We start from the raw sequence: 21,907 nt of genomic DNA, 5'->3' as shown, positions 1-21,907 counted from the left end.
ACTGAAATATGAAAATATTTTAGATTTAAATTGAACATTTGTCATCACCTTATGACAACAAAACAGATTTTTATAAATGAGATGAAATAGTCATCTTTTAATTTGATATAAGATGCTTTCATCCCTTCAAAGACATATCTTTAGTTAATATTGAGACTGAAGACTGTAATTCTGAATTCTGTTTTAAAACTGGCAAATGGTCTTAAACAAGTTATTTTCCATCTTTTAGCTACTCATATATCTTTAAACTTTAGACAAAAACCTAACTTTTTTTTTTTTTTTTAAACCTAACTTTTAAAATCAATTTCTCTAGTGGCTAAATTCAGAGCTCTTGCTGTGACAAGAAACAAAAGTTGACTTGAAAAATACTGAGATAAGGGAAAATTTAAAATAACATAAATAATAAAACCCCACTTCATAAACAGCATTACAAAGAAAAGGCTACCACTAAAGCCAAATTAAGTCATATAAGGAAACACAAAATAACTATTAGAATCTTAAATACCAACAACTGAGACAAGTTTTCATGTCTCAGGCATGAAAGTAACTACAAGTGGCAGCCAGAGAACAAAAAGCAAGCGCGTGTCTTCGGTGTGGGACATGCCCATTCCATCTGCATCTTTGCTTCTGGCAGTCTGGGCGCCATGATGCTCACTCTCCTAGCTTTCTGTTTGTCCTGCACCCGGTTTACAGGAGCCCCAAATGCCCCTAAAGATAAAAGGGCAGTTGACAGAGAGGATGTCCCAGGTGTGTGATGAATGTTAATTTTAGGAATGCATGGAGTGTAGTGTGCATGCAAGGAAATTTCCTTTGTAACACCTTTCATCTTAAGCTCAGAAATTTGACCAGACTACTGCTAATACATTGTAGTATAACCTAGCAATTAAAGGGAAAAAAAAAGTCAAGGAAAACAACTATATATTGCCCTTGTAACGTCTATAAATTACCTTCATCTCATTCAATGCATTTGGAGTTACACTCTATAAACAGGATTCTTTTTTAAATGGGATCTGCAGTCAATCTTCATATCCGAATGCAACAAACTCCGTGAGAAAAGGTATGAGATGTGATGGGTACTGCTATAAAGACAGACCATGCCTGAAAATATCTTTAGAGTCAGAAGCAAAATGAAGACTATTCTTACTATGGTCACCATGGTACCCAATTACCCAACACTAATTCAGTTATGGGCTTCCCTGGTGGCTAAGAATCCACCTGCAATGCCTGGGACCAGGGTTTGATCTCTGGGTTGGAAAGATTTCCTGGAGAAGGGATCACTCATGAATTAGCAGCACCTTTTAATTTAACTCTACGGACAAAGTATACTTACTTTAAGAAACATATACTTTGTCCGAATAGTCAAAGCTATCGAGAGAGTCAATTCCTAGTCAATTCCTAGTCAATTGACAAGAAGTCCAGGGTCCTCAAGGAGAAGATAGGGGTCTGGGGCTGTCGAGGAGGATATAGGGGCCTGGAATTTTCAAGGAGGAGGAAAGGACAAACTTTCTTTTCTACATTCCTTAGTAAGGATTACATAACAATAATGTATTCTGCTTGAGTACAGTTTCTCCTTCTTGAAAACCTTCTGACTAATCCTGTTATCTTAAAATTTATATTATGGGAGTGGGTCTGGTAAGATCTTTCTATTATTAGTTCTAATCCTGTCATCTTAAAATGTAAATAGTGGGATTGGGTCTAGTAAGATCTTTACAACCTTGAGACATTATTTTGATTTATTGTAATAACCAATTGAAAAAGTATATAACTCCCTTTTCTAAGACTAGTGAGGGGGGTACTCTCCATCCCCTTCTGATTTCTATATCAGAAACTTTCTCTGTCCCTTTTTCACTTTAATAAAACTCTGCTACACAAAAGCTCTTGAATGATCAAGCCTGGTCCCTGGTCCCGAAGCTAAATCTTCTTCTTCGGAGATCACACATCAGGCATTGTTCACCATAAGCTATCACTATGGTCTTTCCAGTAGTCATGTACAGATGTAAGAATTGGACCATAAGGAAGGCTGAACACAAAAGAACTGATGCTTTTGAATTGTGATACTGAAGAAGACTCTTGAGAGTCCCTTCGACAGCAAGATCAAACCAGTCAATCCTAAGGGAAATCAACCCTGAATACTCATTGGAAGGAGTGACGGTGAAGCTAAAGTTCCGATAATTTGGTCACCCAATGCAAATAGCCCACTCACCAGAAAACACCCTGATGCTGGGAAAGATTGAAGGCAAGAGAAAAAGAGGGCAGCAGAGGATGAGACGGTTTGATGACATCACGGATTCAATGGACATGAACTTGGGTGAACTCAGGGAGATAATGAGGGACAGGGAGGCCTGGTGTGCTATAGTCCATGGGGCTGCAAAGAGTTGAACATGACTTAGTGACTGAACAACAATAACATATTCTGTGTACTACTTTCTCAAATGACAACCACACCCTGTTTTCATGGAGGATATTTAACATGGCAAGCTCCTGTTCACTTGGCTGATGTGTGCTGTTCTGTTAGCCTTCTTTTACTGCTACAAACAGAATAGTGTGGCTTTAAGTACTTTTGAGTACACATACCCCTCCTTCTCAAGATAAAGAGAAGCTGACTACTAATGCTTTATGCACTGAGACCTAGTCACCTTGATTCATCATAGCTACTTTTGCAGGTATATGGAGAAGAACTGTGAGTCACTGATTGCATTTCTACCATTAAATCCTCTAACTTGACAAAACATAGAGGGGATTGAAATAGAGCATGAAGGCAGCGAAGTAAATCCAGAGACTTTTCTCCGCAAGGAAAAACAGTGTATGGGAAGAATGCTTTAGGAGTAAAAGACTTCAGCACACACATTACCTGCCAGAATTTGGTCAAATCCTCACATTTAGTTTAATAATGTGCAACATGCAAACAAAAATGATCATTCTGACTATCATACAGAAATACTGTGAGATTCAGAGACATTGCGTAAGATAAGACTCTGCCTTGGGAAGCTATACTAATAAAAGTTATCAGGTTGTCTAGGACTATGGACAGAGGGTCATAACATTGTACAGGAGGCAATGATCAAGACCATCCCCAAGAAAAAGAAATGCAAAAAGGCAGAATGGTTGTCTGAGGAGGCCTTACAAATAGCTGAGAAAAGAAGAGAAGTGAAAGGGAAAGGGAAAAAGGAAAGATATACTCATCTGAAAGCAGAATTTCAAAGAATAGCAAGAAGAGATAAGAATGTTTTCTTAAGTGAACAATACAAAGAAATAGAGGAAAACAATAGAATGAGAAAGATTAGAGATATTTTCAAGAAAATTAGAGATACCAAGGAAACATTTCATACAAAGATGGGCAAAATAAAGGACAGAAATGGTATGGACCTAACAAAAGCAGAAGATATTAAGAAGAGGTGGCAAGAATACACAGAAGAACTATATGAAAAATATCTTAATGACCCAGATAACCATGAAGGTGTGATCACTCACCTAGAGCCAGACATCCTGGAGTGCAAATCAAGTGGGTCTTAGGAAGCATCTCTATGAACACAGCTAGTGGAGGCTATGGAATTCCAGTTGAGGTATTTCAAATTCAAAAAGATGATGCTGTGAAAGTGCTGCAGTCAATATGCTACCAAATTTGGAAAACTCAGCAGTGGTCACAGGGCTGGAAAAGGTTAGTTTTCATTCCAATCACAAAGAAAGGCAATGTCAAAGAATATACAAACTTCTGCAACAAGTAATGCTCAAAATTCTCCAAGTTAGGCTTCAACAGTACATGAACCAAGAACTTCCAGATATTCAAGCTGCATTGAGAAAAGGCAGAGGAAGCAGAGATCAAACTGCCAACATCCACCGGATCCTAGAAAAAGCAAGAGAATTCCAGAAAAACATCTACTTCTTCTTCATTGACTATGCTAAAGCCTTTGACTGTGTGGATCACATCAAACTGTGGAAAATTCTTCAAGAGGTGGGAATACCAGACCACATTACCTGCCTAATGAGAAACCTGTATGTAGGTCAAAAAAACAGCAGTTAGAAATGGACATGAAACAATGGACTTGTTCCAAATTGGGAAAGGAGTACTTCAAGGCTGTATACCGTCAGCCTGCTTATTTAACTTCTGTGCAGAGTATATCATGTGAAATGCTGGACTGGATGAAGCACAGCTAGAGTCAAGATTGCTGGGAGAAACAGCAATAACCTCAGATATGCAGATGACACCACCCTTATGGCAGAAAGTAAAGAGGAACTGAAGAAGCTCTTGATGAAAATGAAAGAGGAAAGTAAAAAAGCTAGCTTAAAACTCAAGATTCAAAAAACAAGGATAATGGCATCTGGTCCCATTATTTCATGGCAAATAGATAGGGAAACAATGGAAACAGTGACAAACTTTATTTTCTCGGACTCCAAAATCACTGCAGATGTTGACTGCAGCCATGAAATTGAGACACTTGCTTCTTAAAGGAAATGCTTTGACCAACCTAGATACCATATTAAAGCAGAGACATTACTTTTCCAACAAAGGTCTGTCTAGTCAAAGCTATGGTTTTTCCAGTAGTCATATATTGATGTTGGGCCATAAAGAAGGCTGAGTTGGACTATAAAGAAAGCTGAGCACTGAAGAATTGATGCTTTTGAACTGTGGTGTTAGAGAAGACTCATGAGAGTCCCTTGGACTGCAAAGAGATCAAACCATTCAAACCTTAAGGAAATCAATCCTGAATATTCATTGGAAGGACTGTGCTGAAGCTGAAAATCCAATACTTTGGCCACCTGATGTGAAGAGTTCACTCATTAGAAAAGACCCTAATGTTGGGAAAGATTGAGGGCAGGAGGAGAAGGGTACAACAGAGGATGAGATGGTTGGATGGCATCACCAACTCAGTGGACATGAATTTTAGCAAACTCTGGGAGATGGTGAAGGACAGGGAAGCCTTGTGTGCTGTAGTCCATGGTGTTGCAAAGAATCAGACGTGATGGAGGGACTGAACAATAACAACAACAATAAGATAATAAACATCACTTCTCTGTTACTCCAGAGAAAGTAAGTTCCACAATCCTATATAGGCAAACGACACACTGCAGATATGTCAGGGTTGTTTGTGTATGTGTGTGTGTACTGCACGTGGGAACCACAATATCTGTGGGGTTACTGAACTGAAACACAGGAGTTGATGTATCCTTTGCCCAGAGTTATCTAGCCTTTTCATCCTGTGTCCTGGGAAATTTACATATTCTAAGCATGAAATCTTGGCCATGTGCTGATTAAGGCATATGTTTCTATGGTTGAGTTAAGGTACACTGAAAAGCTCTGAGATTCTGAATGTGCAGTTATTGAGAATAGCTGGTCCCAATCAAGCTAATGAGAGTGACTCTCAACAGACAGTGTCTGGAAACAAGGTTATTTTAGTCAACATAAGTAGCAGTAAGTAAACCATGATATAACAAGTCCCTTCATAGATCTTATTTAGAGAGGGAGGAATACCAATAAAATATATCAATAAAATAAAAGCAAGCCATATTGGAATACATTTAAATGTTTCAAAATATACTAATTGAGAATCATACTGGAGTGGGCTGCCATTTCCTTCTCCAGGGGGTCTTCCCAACCCAGGGATCGAACCCAGGTCTCCTGCATGCAGCCAGATGCTTTTACCATCTGAGCCACCAGGGAAGCCCAGGCAATATTCTAATTTATTTAATAGCTCCACTGTCATGATCAGGCTAGAGAGCACATTATGTTAAGCACTACAATATACACACATTGCAACTATTTTCAGTAGTAGGAGTAAACTGTCATTAGCAGCAAAACTGCATTGCAACATTCACAGGTAGCATTAAAGTCAAGGTTGCTTACAAAAGGACCATAGGCTTGCCTTACACTGCAGTGCCTGGTGGAAGTGCCAAAGTCCTGCTGCCCCACTCACGTCCAAATTACTATCTGTTGTCAGCAGTCTGACAGAACCACCTTCTCTCCCATCACATCTGGAGCACAACTGATGTTATTTGGAAAAGATACCAATGGTAATGCAGGATGAGATGGTCCTCAAACCACAATGTACTACTTCAGCTGGACGTTGAAAGCCCTGATCTTCACTCAATCTCAGATACACTCAAAGATACTTGTGGATTATTAGAGATCATCATGTGCCATCTATTCGGCTTAATGCCAAGGTTTATCTGCTTTATTTCAACATTTTAATAGAATGAGCTCTTTCAGAGAGATAAGAGTATAAAAGAAGTGAAGTCGCTCAGTTGTGTCCGACTCTTTGCGACCCCATGGACTGTAGCCCACCAGGCTCCTCCATCCATGGAATTTTCTAGGCAAAAGTACTGGAGTGGGTTGCCATTTCCTTCTCCAGGGGATCTTCCCAACTCAGGGATCAAACTTGGGTCTCCCACACTGTGGGCAGATGCTTTACCGTCTGAGCCACCAGGGAATTCCATTAAGAATATAAGGAAAGAAAATTATACCATCAGCCTATTGGGCTGGTTCCTTTAGACAGAGAACATAAGACCAAAGATCTTTTAAAAGCTAAAATACATTTAATAGATACGGAATTATTATTCCCATTTTAAAAATTAGGAGGTTGAAGGCCTTTGTTAGCCTTTTCTTGGAGGGTTTAACAGAAAACTCAGAATTTCCACACATGATCATAATTGATTTCCTGACACAGAATTAACATAACTGATTTGACAGTCAGTTCTCAACTGTAAATTATGTAAGATAATTGACAGTCAAGCTTATTTAACATAAAGCAAACTATAACACCATTTTCTTTTAAAAATAATAATTTAATTTTAACTAGATTTTGCTTCATTTTTGTCCCAAAAGGAAAATCAATTTTTATAAAAACTAGATTTCTTTACAACATAGTGTTTTTCTCCAAAAGAGTCAGGAATCAATAAAAATAGATAGTGCCAATTATAGGGGTAGGGAGGGTAGAGGGGTAGAGAAAAGGTTAAGAACAGAAATAGAAAACAAACGTATGGTTACCAAAGGGTAAGGTGGAGAGGAGGGATAAATTGGGATTTGGGGATTAATAGATATATATTACTATATGTAAATTTGATAAACAACAAGAACCTACTGTATAGCACAGGGAACTTCACTCAAGTATTCTTTAATTACCTAAATGGGAAAAGAATTTGAAAAAGAATAGATACATGTATATGTATAACTGAATCACTTTGCTGTAAACCTGAAACTATCACAACATGTAAATCAACTATACTCCAATATAAAATACAAATGAAAAAAGAGGAACAAAAATAGAATTAGAGACAGAGACGGAAGTAACTTTCACATGGCACCTTTGTATAGACCATGGGAGAGGCAAGGAGGCACAGAGTTCAGGTTGGTTCAACTGTAAGACCAAAACAAGAACTTATGAAGCAGAATCTCTTACCCTGAAAAATTCCTTGGTGGAGCCAGAGTCTAATGTTCCATAAGCAATTTCTGTTTGCTTAGAAAGATCCTCGGCACTTTCGATGGGAGACACCATCCTCTCTACAGTCAGGAAGGCAGCTAGGTTAGCCGTGTAGGAGGAGATTATGATCAGGGTAAAGAACCACCACACTCCTCCAACAATGCGCCCAGACAGGGATCTGATAACAAGTACGAAATGGATTTGTAAAGTGAAATGAATGACCTCATAAGGAAACAAGTTAGCAGTATTATGCAAATATTGATTTATAGGGAAATATTTGATTTCATATTTTTCAATATATCAGCTAGTTCATGAAACTTAAAATTATTAAACTTTCTGGGCAAGGATTACAGATTCACTAGATCTGATGAGCTATCCAGAGGCAAAACTTTAGATTCCTGAAATTCTTTCACAGTTATTATGGCTACATGTAACAGGCAATTTCAAGAAATGTGTGAATAATCTATCCAATGCTTATAATATTTTATCCACTCATGATATAATTAAACAAAGAAGAGAATCTAAGATTAACAGCAAAACTCTGAAAAATGCTGACAAACAAAATCAAATATCAAAAATAAAAGTATGCACCATAGATATGGCTTTAAACACCAAAGAAACCCTCCATTTAATCCTTCCAATGAAGTTTCAAAACCCTCAAAAAAGGTCCAAAATTTCATTAGGATTTTGTATGTGCATAAACATAGATTTTAGAAATAGTACAGGATAGAAATGGAAAAAAATGATACTACAGAGTATGACACAAAATATAATTCTTAACAAATAAAAATCTGATGCTTCAGGCATGAACTGTTTTATCCCTGTTCCTTTGTGCCTCCTGCTTAAGGAAAAAAGAAAACTGAAAGAAAACAAATCAGACATTTAAAAGTTTGCCAAAATATAAATTTCTAGTTTGAAAAATAATAAAAATAGAAATATTATGTGACCATAAATTCTTACATAAAATACTTTTCAAAAGCTTGATTTACTTTAAACCCTAGATAGATAAGTATAGATGTAGGTATAGAAATAGATAAGTATAAATATGTAGATACAGAAGTAGATATATAGGGTTTTATTTGGTAAGATTTTGTGGGGTTCCACATATAAAGGTATTTGAGTAATATTTAAAAAAAACAATATATTTTCTCTTTTGATAATAACTCTATTATGTCTAACAATAAATCCTTCTATAGTGAAGAGGTAACACTTTTAAAACTTTAAATTATGAAAATGTACCAATTTAAGACCTAAACTAAATTTCTTCACAGTTAATAATAAGAAATACACCTTTTGACGAAACACAGATACTATATCAATTATCAGGTAACATTTGTATAATAAACTACTCGAGAAGTGAAGAAAAGCAGTGAAGCTACAAGTAAAGATTTTTTAAATAAAAGCATTTGCTGCTAAAATAAAAGAGAAAAAGAAACTGCACAATCAATGAAAAATAAAAACAATATGATTAAGAGCCTTTACCAGTATCTAAGAGATGCAAAAAATTAAACAAATATGATAGAATGGAAAAAGTTAATTCTCACATGTTCTCATGTACCTTGTATTTAAGAGGGCAGATTCAGTCTAAGCCCTTAAAATGGATCTCATTGCCTTGGACAGTATACATTGTAGGTTTATTTGCAATATATTTTAGAATCATTTTTATAAATCATTGTGTTTCAGTTGTAAGATAAACACAAGTTAAAGACATAATGCTGCTCCCTAATCTAGTATTTATGTCATATTTAATTAAATATGCTCATTTTTTGAAGTATGCAAGATAACCCCCAAAATGTATATAACTTGTGCATCATTCAAAACAGAAAATTATTGAGCAATTAATTATTTACTTGTAAGTGTTTTCCAAGGATGAACTAAAGCTTCTGAATGAGTTCCTGAGAAATTTTAAGTAGAGGAGCAAATTAAACGTTATGTTTTATGGTGACAGATAAAAATGATTTCTCTCATTAAAAACAAAACTTTCATCTCTCAGTGTCTTCACTAAAGCAGCAAATATATATACATATTCTATCATTTTTCTCATGTGTATTAAATAACAATGAAATCTTTTAATCATTTGAATCACTTAAGGATATTGGGGGATAAAACAGAAGTAAGCCAAAGAATAAGAGTTAACTTTGCAACTTTTTGCTCTCATAATTCTGTGGTCATAGTCTTCACAAAACTACAGTTACACTCTAAACCTAATTTCAGGCAATGACCAATTCACTTCATGTAATCATTCTAGATTAAAATTTCAATGTATTCTATTCATATAAATAAAATAGTTCTTTACCATATTTTATTGAGAAAAAGATGATAAATATCTTTAAAAGTATTTAAAGAGCATATGTAAAGTGATCTGTGCATTTCATGCATTACTATTAATATTATTTTAGATACTAAGCTGCTCTATCCTTTCCTAGAATTATCATCATTGTATTCTAAAATATGATAGCTTGGTTCCTTTAAAAAAAATCCTTACATTTTCCAATATTAGGCAGCATGTTCAATTATCAAATGCACATATAGCCATAAATTGAAAGGTTCATATGCTGAAAAAATTTTAATAAAGTGAATTCTCCTTACATATATATGTATATGTCTATACATATATATCCCATGGCAAATAAAAGATAACAAGGAGACATGTTATCTAAAATTGATATATCTTACCAGGAAATAAAAATTATTACATGTGAAAATGTAGTGAGTCATGATTCATGACTGAAACCATAAGCAAATAAAAATGGTTATATTTTAGGAAGCAGGCTTGGTTAAAATTTGAATGTCAATATGTCACGGTGGACCCTGGAAAAACACAGGGTTAAATGTGTTAAATGTGGCTTGTACTCCAGCCCCTATGTGTAAATGTGTTTTTGCTCCTCGACAAGCACTGGACACCCACAAGAGTGACCTTCAGAGACCTGATAGATAAGGAGCAAGGCAAACAAACCTGGGAGCTCATCAATCAGAACCTAGGTCAGCATGTCCTACGTCATAATGAAACTTCATACGTTTCTCCTGCTTATTCACAAGGCAGAGGAAAGTTTGTGGAACTCTAGGATAATTGCCTTATATCTCAGGGCTATGGTAACATCAAACTTCAGTAACCTTCTTTCCAAAGACGAATCATTTCTTTATTGCTTATGAGCCAGAATGTTCTCTGAGATTCCAATCTGGTTAGTATTTTTCTTTTTCATCATTAGACACTTCTCTTTATGTCTTTAATGTAAATCAGATAAACTAAATATAGAGACAGAACTATGAATCTTGTTTTATCACAGATCATCATAATCATAAATATATGATATATGATAATTATTATCATACATTATGTGTGAAAATTATGTCTCTCTCTATATGCAGTGCAAATACCCTTGGTTTGGTTGTAATATAGTGCAGTTCCATAGAGAGGCCACAGAAAGCTTGATGGAATTAAGAGTTTCAGATCCACAAAGTTCATAAAGACATTCCATACTATTGGAAAAGTAAGTTATTGATACTTTCTGCAAACATGATATATTTCCTTTACCTCCCTGGGGGAGTAAACAAAAAGACTGTAAAAGATACAAAATGTTTTTTGAGTTTCACATATAGTTTTTTGAAATTAATTATTCTCAGCCCCCAAATGCTCAAAAACTAGCAGTAATGAAATAGCATTTAAACAGCCACTGCCTCTACTAGTTATTAAGATATCCCATAGAATCAAAGGAGGGTAATTGAACCCAAATTAAAATGCCCCAGTAGATCAATAATCATTTAGGCTTTAAATGTGAAACTAATCACATCAGGAAAAGTACCTCTAAAGAACCAGACATGGCTATTATTCTGACTTATGTATGCAACATGCACAAAGGCAATGTGTGTTTTGTGATATATTTATTCTATTTAGGCATTATAGGGCAGGAATTAAAATATCATGTAACTGGAGGTGTATGAATTTATTCCATCCTGTGTGCATTACTATTTAATATGGCACAAATATTTGTAATGAATAAGTAGTCATCATCCCAACTATTTATTTTTAGATACTTGGAAAATATTTTATCATACATTCTTTTCAACTCAGCAACCTAACCTTTAAAAAACAAATTCTGTAAATATTTCTCCCATATCATTTCCATGAGCTAATAACAACAACAACAACAAAAAGATGGGATGTGTGAAATGAAGTTTTGTCGCTTTTTAGTTAGTAAGTAATGTTGCCCATTTTCCCAAATACAGGTCTGTGGATCAACACACAGATGACTGTAAAATGAGAATATGCAGCAAAAACACGGTACCCCTCCAAGAAGGCATGTAATCATAGGAACCTTATGCATTTTATAGCCTCTCCATGGTGTGTACAATTTCACCAGGGAAATACAGGACCAACATTCAAAGAACGTTGCTCAAATATTTCACAGGCTTACGCCGATGCCTAAAAGTCTGTCCTTAAGAGTCTTACACTGCTTGGACAGACAGCCGGCAGCTGCTAACGTCTTTACAGTGAATTCATAAACACCATGAATGTCCACTCGAGACCTAAAATGCACAAAGTTGAAGCAGGCGAGTAACCAACCTTGGCGAAATATCGCATCCTTGCTGCATAAAGGCACCCAAGGAAAACCAGAGACTATTAAAAATCCCAAATTCATTAGTTGATTCACTACTTTGTGTTTCTCTTCCATCTTCAAATTCCTCAGTGTGCCACTCGTAGGGGCTAAATCTGCTGACCAGGAATAAAACTACACTGACCCCAATGTAGGCAAAAACAATGCACATCCAGATCTCATAGGCTAAAGGATCAAGAAATGAAAACACTCCTGGTTTGGACTTCTGAGGCTTCTTGATCATGATAGAGATCCCGAGGCTCATAAAGGGCTTTGAGAAATCGATCACCTCCTCTCTCACAAGGGTGATGGTTAACGGAGCGATTGCAATATCAGCTTTCTGCAAGGGAAACAAAGGACAATAATAGAACCAGGACTCCCAGTCAGGAAGGAATCATAGTTATGCTATTGGATCAATGGGTAGGACAGGAAATCAGGATATGGGAATGAATATTTCCCTGGTGGAGTCCCAGGAAATAATAAACAGAAGAAAAGCAGTTTGTTCCCCAAATATGCCTCCTTTTCAATAAATACAGAGAACACCCATTTGGCTTGATTATGAGAACTACATCTGTATCCATGCCTTTGCGATCTTTGAAAAATGCATATGGCCCATAGGCTTCAAGACAGATGAAGCCTGTCTCCATTTGCATGTCTGCTTCTGACTTCATCCTTCATCTTCAAATGTTTACAAGGAAACAAGACAGTATTCCTAGAGTAATGTGGGAAACCAACAACCTCAGATGTTGGTACTCTGCATGGAAGTTCAGCATTCCCTCAACAAGAGTTCAAATGGAATGATTTTATCTGTAAGAAGAGTGGTACTTACCCCATATACAAGTTCTCCAACCATCCCATTCCAAATTTTCGTGTCTGCATCCCTGGCCCCATACTTGCCATCCCCAACAATGGTCAACTTGTATTTGAACCCACAGTGTTTGGCGATTTCTGCAGCCAAGTCAACACAATAGCCCTCATATCGCTCATTGCCTTCAAGCATCTCATGATTTTTCTTCATCATAACATAGGGGGATTCCTATACAGAAAGAAAGCACTTTAGGTGATCAAGACAGCTATATTAATTATCTGCTCTCATTGATTCAAATCTTCTGGTTTAATTATTTTTAATTATTACCTGTTAGAGACATTGTAGAATACAGATAGTGGAAAATATGAAGAAAATTAATAATAACATTTCTGAACAAAGATTCTCATATATCTTTCATTATATTTCATTAATATGGCTTGTACCTGGCCATACCAAGTAAACAAGAGACTCAAAAGTTAGTATATCCCCATGTCATGTTTGTAATTCTTAGGGCTTGCTGAAAAATAATGTGGCTCAACATCTGTTTCAGTTAACTCTGGATTCACCACTGTCTTGTTCTAAATTAGGGCTACCTTGATTCCAAAGAACCATCATTCACCCAAAACCCTGTATCACTACTAGTTCAAGGATAAGGTTCATGTTCTAATCAGGTCCATGGGCAGTGATGTGCAGACTGAAAGAGTTGTTGCTATGGTGATTACAGATGCTATCCTCTCAGACTTAAGATCAAATTTCCTTTATGAGATAATATCCTAGAATTATGCTACACAGATAGCTAGAGAGTAGCATTCCTCTTTAAACATCAGAAAGAAGAAGCATGAAAAAATGTCGTAACATCAGCCTAATTTCTCCACTGGAAAGTGGCACTAAGCATATGTGGGACCCAGTGAGATAGTTCTCAATAGCATGATTAAGACAAAAATCCTCAAATACCTAGCTTACATTTATTAAGACTTTCAAAGTGCCAACTAATGTTCTTATTCAAATCCCTTACTAGCCTAACTATATTTTCTTCTCAATATTGTTACCATAATGAATCCCACCAATTCACTGCATCACAGATTAGTAAAACAAAATAAGGCTATTTTGTTGCAAAATCCTACACTATTAGTGAACCCCATTTCATTTCCTCCATTTTATTATATCAACAGCTTGTCATGATGACCTACGTCTCCCAATCATCTATCCAGAGCCTCAATGTTCAAGATCCAGTTCAATACTGTCACTCCATCCAACATACATTTACTTAGCACTAGCTACGTGCCAATTACTATGTGGAGACTTGGGGTTAAAAACAAAGGAGATCACCCTTGTCTTTCAGAAGTTCCCCTTTCCATAGGAAGAGAGAGAAGCTGACATTAAACCATGTATTAATAACAAATGTAAGGACAGAACTGATACCATTATAGAGCCATGTAACAAATGTAAGGACAGAATGGACCCAGAATAGTGTGGAAGTGGAAAAACGAAACATTGATGGAATACAAGGAAGGCTCTTCCAGACTTTCCCCATTTTTCACACATGTAAGCACCACATTGCATGCATGCTCAATCGCTCAGTCACGTCTGACTCTTTGTGACCCCATGCACTGTAGCCCGTCAAGCTCCTCTGTTCATGGGATTATATCCTGGCAAGGATACTGGAGTGGGTTGCCATTTCCTCCTCCAGGACATCTTTCCTATCCAGGGATTAAACCCACATCTCCTGAAACTCCTGGCAAGCAGATTCTTTTCTACTGAGCTGCCTGGGAAGCCCCAAACACCAGGTTATGAATTATCTATAAAGCTAAAGTTCATTCTTGAAGTGGAGAGGAAATATTTTGAATGCTTTAGCTCGTTGGTGATCCCTTTAAACAGAAAAACATGCAATGAATGACTGAAACATTCAAAAATATCACCATATCAGTTATTGTCCTAAAGTATAAGCAGAAATACTAGTTGGCAGATGTTTTTCTTAAGAAAAAATAATGTCAAACAGGCATATGTAGCTAATTACCAAAATAGTAGTCACAACAACAGTCTTATTCTCAAGCCCAGAGGTATCATTTCCAGAAGGGAGTTCAGTGAGGGTAACAACCATTTTGTCAACTTCGCTCCAGTATCCGATCTGAAAAAGGACACAGAAAGAGTGCACTTGGATACACGGCCTTTCTATTACCAAAGCACTGAGTTATTTTCAAACCCATGTCTGAATCTGAAATTACACCTATCCTAACTAGACTTGTCCTAAACACACAGCTTTGGAAATCCTAGCCATGGCAATCAGAGAAGAAAAAAGACATATATCTTTTAGGTATGTGAAATCAAGAAAGGCACTGCAAAAAAACAGATTGTCTCTTCATGTTCACTTTTCATATTCCCCAAAGGTAATTTTCATGGGAGTGATCATATAGAAACATAAAATTCAAACAATGGCATTTTAGCCATAACAGAAGAAAAAAAATGTTGACTTGAAAGTTACATGCACATTTCACCGGCTATGTCTGGTCTCCAGAACCATAATCTTTCAGCTATAGTTCTTTTTCTTCTCATTAAACTCTTTCTACCTCTGTCTAAAAAAAAAAACAAAAAAAAACTGTATAATTGTTTTATTCATAGTTATTTTAAAATTGTTTCAGTATTACTTACCAGAAATATATTTTATTTAGAAAAAGATTTTATTTTATTTATTTTTTTTATTTATTTATTTTTTTATTCTTCCAATTTTATTTTATTATTTTTAAACTTTACATAATTGTATTAGTTTTGCAAATATCAAAATGAATCCACCACAGGTATACATGTGTTCCCCATCCCGAACCCTCCTCCCTCCTCCCTCCCCATACCATCCCTCTGGGCCGTCCCAGTGCACCAGCCCCAAGCATCCAGCATCATGCATCGAACCTGGACTGGCATCTCGTTTCATACATGATATTTTACATGTTTCATTGCCATTCTCCCAAATCTTCCCACCCTCTCCCTCTCCCACAGAGTCCATAAGACTGTTCTATACATCAGTGTCTCTTTTGCTGTCTCGTACACAGGGTTATTGTTACCATCTTTCTAAATTCCATATATGTGCGTTAGTATACTGTATTTATGTTTTTCCTTCTGGCTTACTTCACTCTGTATAATAGGCTCCAGTTTCATCCACCTCATTAGAACTGATTCAAATGTATTCTTTTTAATGGCTGAGTAATACTCCATTGTGTATATGTACCACAGCTTTCTTATCCATTCATCTGCTGATGGACATCTAGGTTGCTTCCATGTCTTGGCTACTATAAACAGTGCTGCGATGAACATTGGGGTACATGTGTCTCTTTCCCTTCTGGTTTCCTCAGTGTGTATGCCCAGCAGTGGGGTTGCTGGATCATAAGGCAGTTCTATTTCCAGTTTTTTAAGGAATCTCCACACTGTTCTCCATAGATTTTAAAATATACGTTTCTGGAGTTGTGGAGTCCATCTATGTGAATACATGTCTCCAGGACTCTGGAAGATGAGGTGGTGGGTCCACTAACCCACCTCCTCACACAGACAGAAAGCCCTCAATTCACTAATGATTTACCTTTCGGGGCCCATTCGTTTTAAGCTCCATGATGTTAATTGTATAATTTATTCTTTTTCCGTTCTGGTCAAATTTGATATTTCCTGAAAGACCTTCAACCTGCACCTAATGAGGAAATGGGAAAGGATACAGTTATAAATTCACTTCAACCAGACACAAACTGGTCGACCAGAGGACTCTCCCAGTATGCAAGTCAAGAAAATGACACTCATTCGTTTTCTTTTTTTTCTTCAACCTACCTTTGTGTAGATAGGAAATAATATTCCCTCTACATAAGACAGAAGGTATAAGATAAGAATGACTAATTCAGCAGGAAAAAAAAATAGTGGCCACCCTTAAGTTGCATCGCAATCATTTTGAGTGACTGACCTGTTTGAGGGCCCTTTCTATTTCTACACCTTGTCCCCAGGGCACCGCTGGGTTTGCCAGACAGTCTCCTGCATTTCCCCTTCTGGAGATTTCAATTCTCTGCTTCCGTAAGTTTCGAAAAGCTTCGGTCATCACTTGAACAGCGTCATATGTCAGAGCAGAAGTATACTGAAAAGTATCACACATTTCATAAGAATGGGAGAAAATTCAATGACTTCCTGTGCACTGGCTAACAGAATTCCAGTTGCCCACCATACATGCCACATCAGAGTCCAAGAATTTAGACACAATTTCTACTTATAGAACCCTCAGAATCTAAGAGGAGTAGTATAGAATATTGGAACTATGGATTGTCCCCTTGATTCTAAACATTTCAGTTATATTAGCATCTCATCTATTTCAGGTTGATGTTTTCTGGTTGTGTTGAGTTTTCATTTTTCCAACTAGTTTCTCATTGCAGTATCACTTTATGGTCTGATTTGGTGATACATGGAATTATGAACTTAACAAAACAATATTTCTCCACTGTCTGAAGAAAGATTCAACTGGAAATATGGGAAGAATACTGATTAATTTCAGGATCTTTGCTCTCTAATTCCATCCTAGTGATGCTCAAATAGTCCACAGTGTTCTATCTTTGGAGTGTTTGTTTTTAAACTTCCCTAGGTGATCACGATAATCAATGAGAAGAACCACCACACTTCATGATTTCTATGTCCCCTCATGCTTCAATAATCTATGATAATATTGGTTTCAAGCTTATGATATTCAGATCTCAGTGGGGCAGCAGGATTATTTAAGGAGCTGAGGGTCAAACAGAAAATAACTACTACATGAAGTAACTACTACAGAAAATAACTAAGCATCATCATGGGCTGGCTAAGTATTCCAACCCAGGGATCAAACTCGGGTCTCCTGCATTGCAAGCAGATTCTTTACCATCTGAGCCACCAGGGAAGCCCAAGAATACTGGAATTGGTAGCCCATCCCTTCTCCAAGGGATCTTCCTGACCCAGGAATTGAACCAGGGTCTCCTGCATTGCAGGAAGATTCTTTACCAGCTGAGCTACCAGGGAAGCCCCCTGTGTATATACTACCATGAATCAAGGTATGATGCTGCTGTCAGTAATGATAAATCAAATTTTAACATAAAAGCTTTAGTGACTGCCGAGAAAATTTCTTTATTCAGTATTAATCTTTAGGTAACAAGTACAATGAAGCTGGGGGGAAAACCACAGTATCACACTGATCCCACCTCTCTCATCCTCTTGAGGACATTTTTTTTTCTGCAGATATACTGTCAACACCTCACACCAGCCTTTTTTCTCTATTGGATCATCTCTAATAGCAAATCCACTGCTCCAATATCTCCTACTACCAATAAGGAGGAAAGAAATACATAGGTAGGTAGATTAAATAGATAGGTGGGTGATGATCATAATAATGATGATGATGATGAAAGGTAATAGATAACTGCTTATTAGGTTCCTATACCCCTTCAATTTCCATCATCTTTTTCTGTTTCTTTCACAGGAACATTTATTAAGACAAATTTTCTAAGTTTTCACACCAACCCTCCTTGCTCTCTCTATGTGATGTCATTCATTCTATGGCTTTAAATTACATCCAGGTGCTCAAACGTGACTTCCTCAGCAGTGCCCTTCATGCCCAGTCCACCCTCGATCACTTTCTTTCATGTGACCTTGTTTATTGCCTTCATATTCACTGCCAGTATCTGAGTATCTTCTTCATGTATTCTTTGTCTAATTGATCTCTTCTCCCCACTAGAACAGTTACTCTAAGGAAGCAGAAAACTTATTTGTGACCACTTAATTCTCAGAGCTCAGGGCACATTGGGCACACTTAAGAGACTTACTTAGAAGGAAGGGAAGCAGGGAAGAAGGAAGGAAAAAGGGAAGGAGGGAAGAAAAAAGAGAGAGGGAGGAAGCAAAGAAGGCAAGTCAGAAATCTTCATACAGATTCTATCTTTACAGGATTCACATTCCCTTCCAGTGCAGTGAAAATATATATTAACAGAAAATTGCAATATACCATTCAGTTCAGTTCAGTTGATCAATTGTGTCCAACTCTTTGTGACCCTATGGATTGTAGCACACCAGGCTTCCCTGTCCATCATCATCTCCAAGAGCTTGCTCAAACTCATGTCCATTGAGTTGGTGATGCCATCCAACCATCTCATCCTCTGTCATCACCTTCTCCTCCTGCCTTCAATCTATCCTAGCATCAGGGTCTTTTCCAAGGAGTCAGTTCTTCTCATCAGGTGGCCAAAGTATTGGAGTTTCAGCTTCAACATCAGTCTTTTCAATGAATATTCAAGACTGATTTCCTTTAGGAAGGACTGATTGGATCTCCTTGCAGTCCAAGAGACTCTCAAGAGTCTTCTCCAACACCACAATTCAAAAGCATCAATTCTTTGGCACTTAGCTTTCTTTATAATCCAACTCTCACATCCATACATGACTACTGGAAAAACCATAGCTTTGACTAGATGGACCTTTGTCGGCAAAGTAATGTCCCTGCTTTTTAATATGCTGTTTAGGCTGGTCATAGCTTTTCTTCCAAGGAGAAACTGTCTTTTAATTTAATGGCTGCAATCACCATCTGCAGTGATTTTGGAGCCCCCCAAAATAAAGTCTCTCACTGTTTCCATTGTTTCTCCATCTATTTGGCATGAAGTGATGGGACCAGATGCCATGATCTTCCTTTTTGAATGCTGAGTTTTAAGCCAGCTTTTCACTCTCCTCTTGCACTTTCATCAAGAGGCTCTTTAGTTCTTCACTTTCTGCCATAAGGGTGGTGTCATCTGTGTATCTGAGGTTATTGATATTTCTCCCGGCAATCTTGATTCCAGCTTGTGCTTCATGCAGCCTGGCATTTTGCATGATATAGGCTTCATATAAGTTAAATAAACAGGGTGACAATATATAAACTTGACGTACTCCTTTCCCAATTTGGAAGCAGTCTATTGTTCCATGTCCAGTTCTAACTGTCGCTTCTTGATCTGCATACAGATTTCTCAGGAGGCAGGTCAGGTGGTCTGGTATTCCCATCTCTTGAAGAATTTTCCGCAGTTTATTGTGATCCATACAGTCAAAGGCTTTGGCGTAATCAATTAAGCAGATGTAGAGGTTTTCTGGTATTCTCTTGCTTTTTTTGATGATCCAGTGGATATTGGCAATTTGATCTCTGGTTCTTCAGCTTTCTCTAAATCCAGCTGGAGTGTCTGGAAGTTCACAGTTCAAGTACTGTTGAAGTCGAGCTCGAAGAATTTTGAGCATTATTTTCCTAGCGTGTGAGCTGAGTGCAATTGTGCGGTAGTTTGAACTTTCTTGGGCTTCCCTAGTGGCTCAGACGGTAAAGCGTCTGTCTGCAATGCAGGAGACCCAGGTTCAATCCCTGGGTTGGGAAGATCCCCTGGAGAAGGAAATGGCAGCCCACTCCAGTATTCTTTCCTGGAAAATCCCATGGACCCCAGAGCCTGGTAGGTTACTGTCCATGGGGTCGCAAAGAGTTGGACACGACTACACTTTTTTTTTTTTTTAAACTTTACAATATTGTATTAGTTTTGCCAAATATTGAAATGAATTCGCCACAGGTATACCGCGTTCCCCATCCTGAACCCTCCTCCCTCCTCCCTCCCCTACCCTCCCTCTGGGTCGTCCCAGTTCTTAGCATTGCCTTTCTTTGAGATTGGAATGAAAAATAACCTTTTTGAATCCTGTGGCCACTACTGAGTTTTCCAAATTTGCTGGCATATTGAATGCAGCACTTTTACAGCATCATATTTTAAGATTTGAAATAGGTCAACTGTAATTCCATCACATTCATTAGCTTTGTTCATAGTGATGCTTTCTCAGACTCACTTGACTTTGCATTCCAGGATGTCTAGGTGAGTGATCACACAATCATGGTATTTGGGTCATGAAAATCTTTTTTATATAGTTCTTCTGTGTATTTCTGCTACCTCTTCTTAATGTCTTCTGCTTCTGTTAGGTCCATACCATTTCTGTCCTTTATTGTGCCCATCTTTGCATGAAATATTTGCTTGGTATCTCTAATTTTTCTGAAGTGATTCTAGTCTTTCCCATTCTAGTGTTTTCCTCTATTTCTTTGCATTGATCACTGAGGAAGGCTTTCTTATCTCTCTTTGCTATTCTCTGGAATGCTGCATGCAAATGGATATACCTTTCCTTTTTTCCTTTGCCTTTGGCTTCTCTTCTTTTCTCAGCTATTTGTAATGCCTCCTCAGACAACCATTTTGCCTTTTTTGCACTTCTTTTTCCTGGGGATGGTCTTGATCACTGCTTCCTGTACAATGTCATGAACCTCCATCTATAGTTCTTCAGGCACTCTATCAGATCTAATCCCTTGAATCTATTTGTCATTTCCATTGTATAATCACAAGATTTGATTTAGGTCATACCTGAACGGTCTAGTGGTTTTCCCTACTGTCTTCAATTTAAGTCAATTTGGCAATAAGGAGTTCATTAACTGAGCCACAGTCAGATCCTGGTCTTGTTTTTGCTGACTGTACAGAGCTTCTCCATCTTTGGCTGCTAAGTCACTTCAGTTGTGTCTGACTCTGTGAGACCCCAGAGACAGTAGCCCACCAGGCTCCCCCGTCCCTGGGATTCTCCAGGCAAGAACACTGGAGTGGGTTGCCATTTCCTTCTCCAATGCATGAAAGTGAAAAGTGAAAGTGAAGTCGCTCAGTTGTGTCCGACTCTTAGCAACCCCATAGACTGCAGCCTACCAGGCTCCTCCGTCCATGGGATTTTCCAAGCAAGAGCACTGGAGTGGGTTGCCATTGTCTTTGGCTACAAAGAATATAATCAATTATTTCAGTATTGACCATCTGGTGATATCCATGTGTAGAATCTAATATACCATTTAGTGTTATAAATTGATCCAATGGTTGATAGATATTTTTCTTGCTTATTTTTTAATATGAGAGATGTTACAATAAGGCAAATGAGAAAGTAACTTATGTAGTACAAATTACCACCTCCCTGAATCTAGAAATTGTTTAATACATCACATCTTTAGTGTTAAAAAAGGAGTGTGAAGTTATTATTATAATTTTTTCATGAAAAGTTTAGCTGAATTAGTTTCATTTTATCACATGAATGAA

The 21,907-nt window shown here is 37.4% G+C and overlaps 1 protein-coding gene across 2 annotated transcripts in view; it reads right to left on the bottom strand.

Moving 5' to 3' along the window:
• The window catches only part of GRIA2 (glutamate ionotropic receptor AMPA type subunit 2), a 184,561-nt gene that overhangs the window by 29,915 nt on the left and 132,739 nt on the right, over nucleotides 1–21,907 (bottom strand). For both annotated transcript variants that reach the window (XM_070386423.1, XM_070386422.1), the window contains exons 7-12: nucleotides 16,756–16,923; nucleotides 16,387–16,491; nucleotides 14,836–14,946; nucleotides 12,840–13,046; nucleotides 11,980–12,350; nucleotides 7,395–7,593 (exon numbers count right to left, since the gene is read on the bottom strand). In XM_070386423.1, the coding sequence (XP_070242524.1) occupies nucleotides 7,395–7,593; nucleotides 11,980–12,350; nucleotides 12,840–13,046; nucleotides 14,836–14,946; nucleotides 16,387–16,491; nucleotides 16,756–16,923 (1,161 nt within the window). The remainder of the gene's footprint in view (nucleotides 1–7,394; nucleotides 7,594–11,979; nucleotides 12,351–12,839; nucleotides 13,047–14,835; nucleotides 14,947–16,386; nucleotides 16,492–16,755; nucleotides 16,924–21,907) is intronic.

This window comes from Bos mutus, chromosome 17 (genome assembly GCF_027580195.1).
Source record: "Bos mutus isolate GX-2022 chromosome 17, NWIPB_WYAK_1.1, whole genome shotgun sequence".
Classification (NCBI taxonomy): Eukaryota; Metazoa; Chordata; class Mammalia; order Artiodactyla; family Bovidae; genus Bos; species Bos mutus.
The sequence above is the reverse complement of the archived record's forward strand: the minus strand, read 5'-3'. Positions and strand labels throughout refer to the sequence as shown.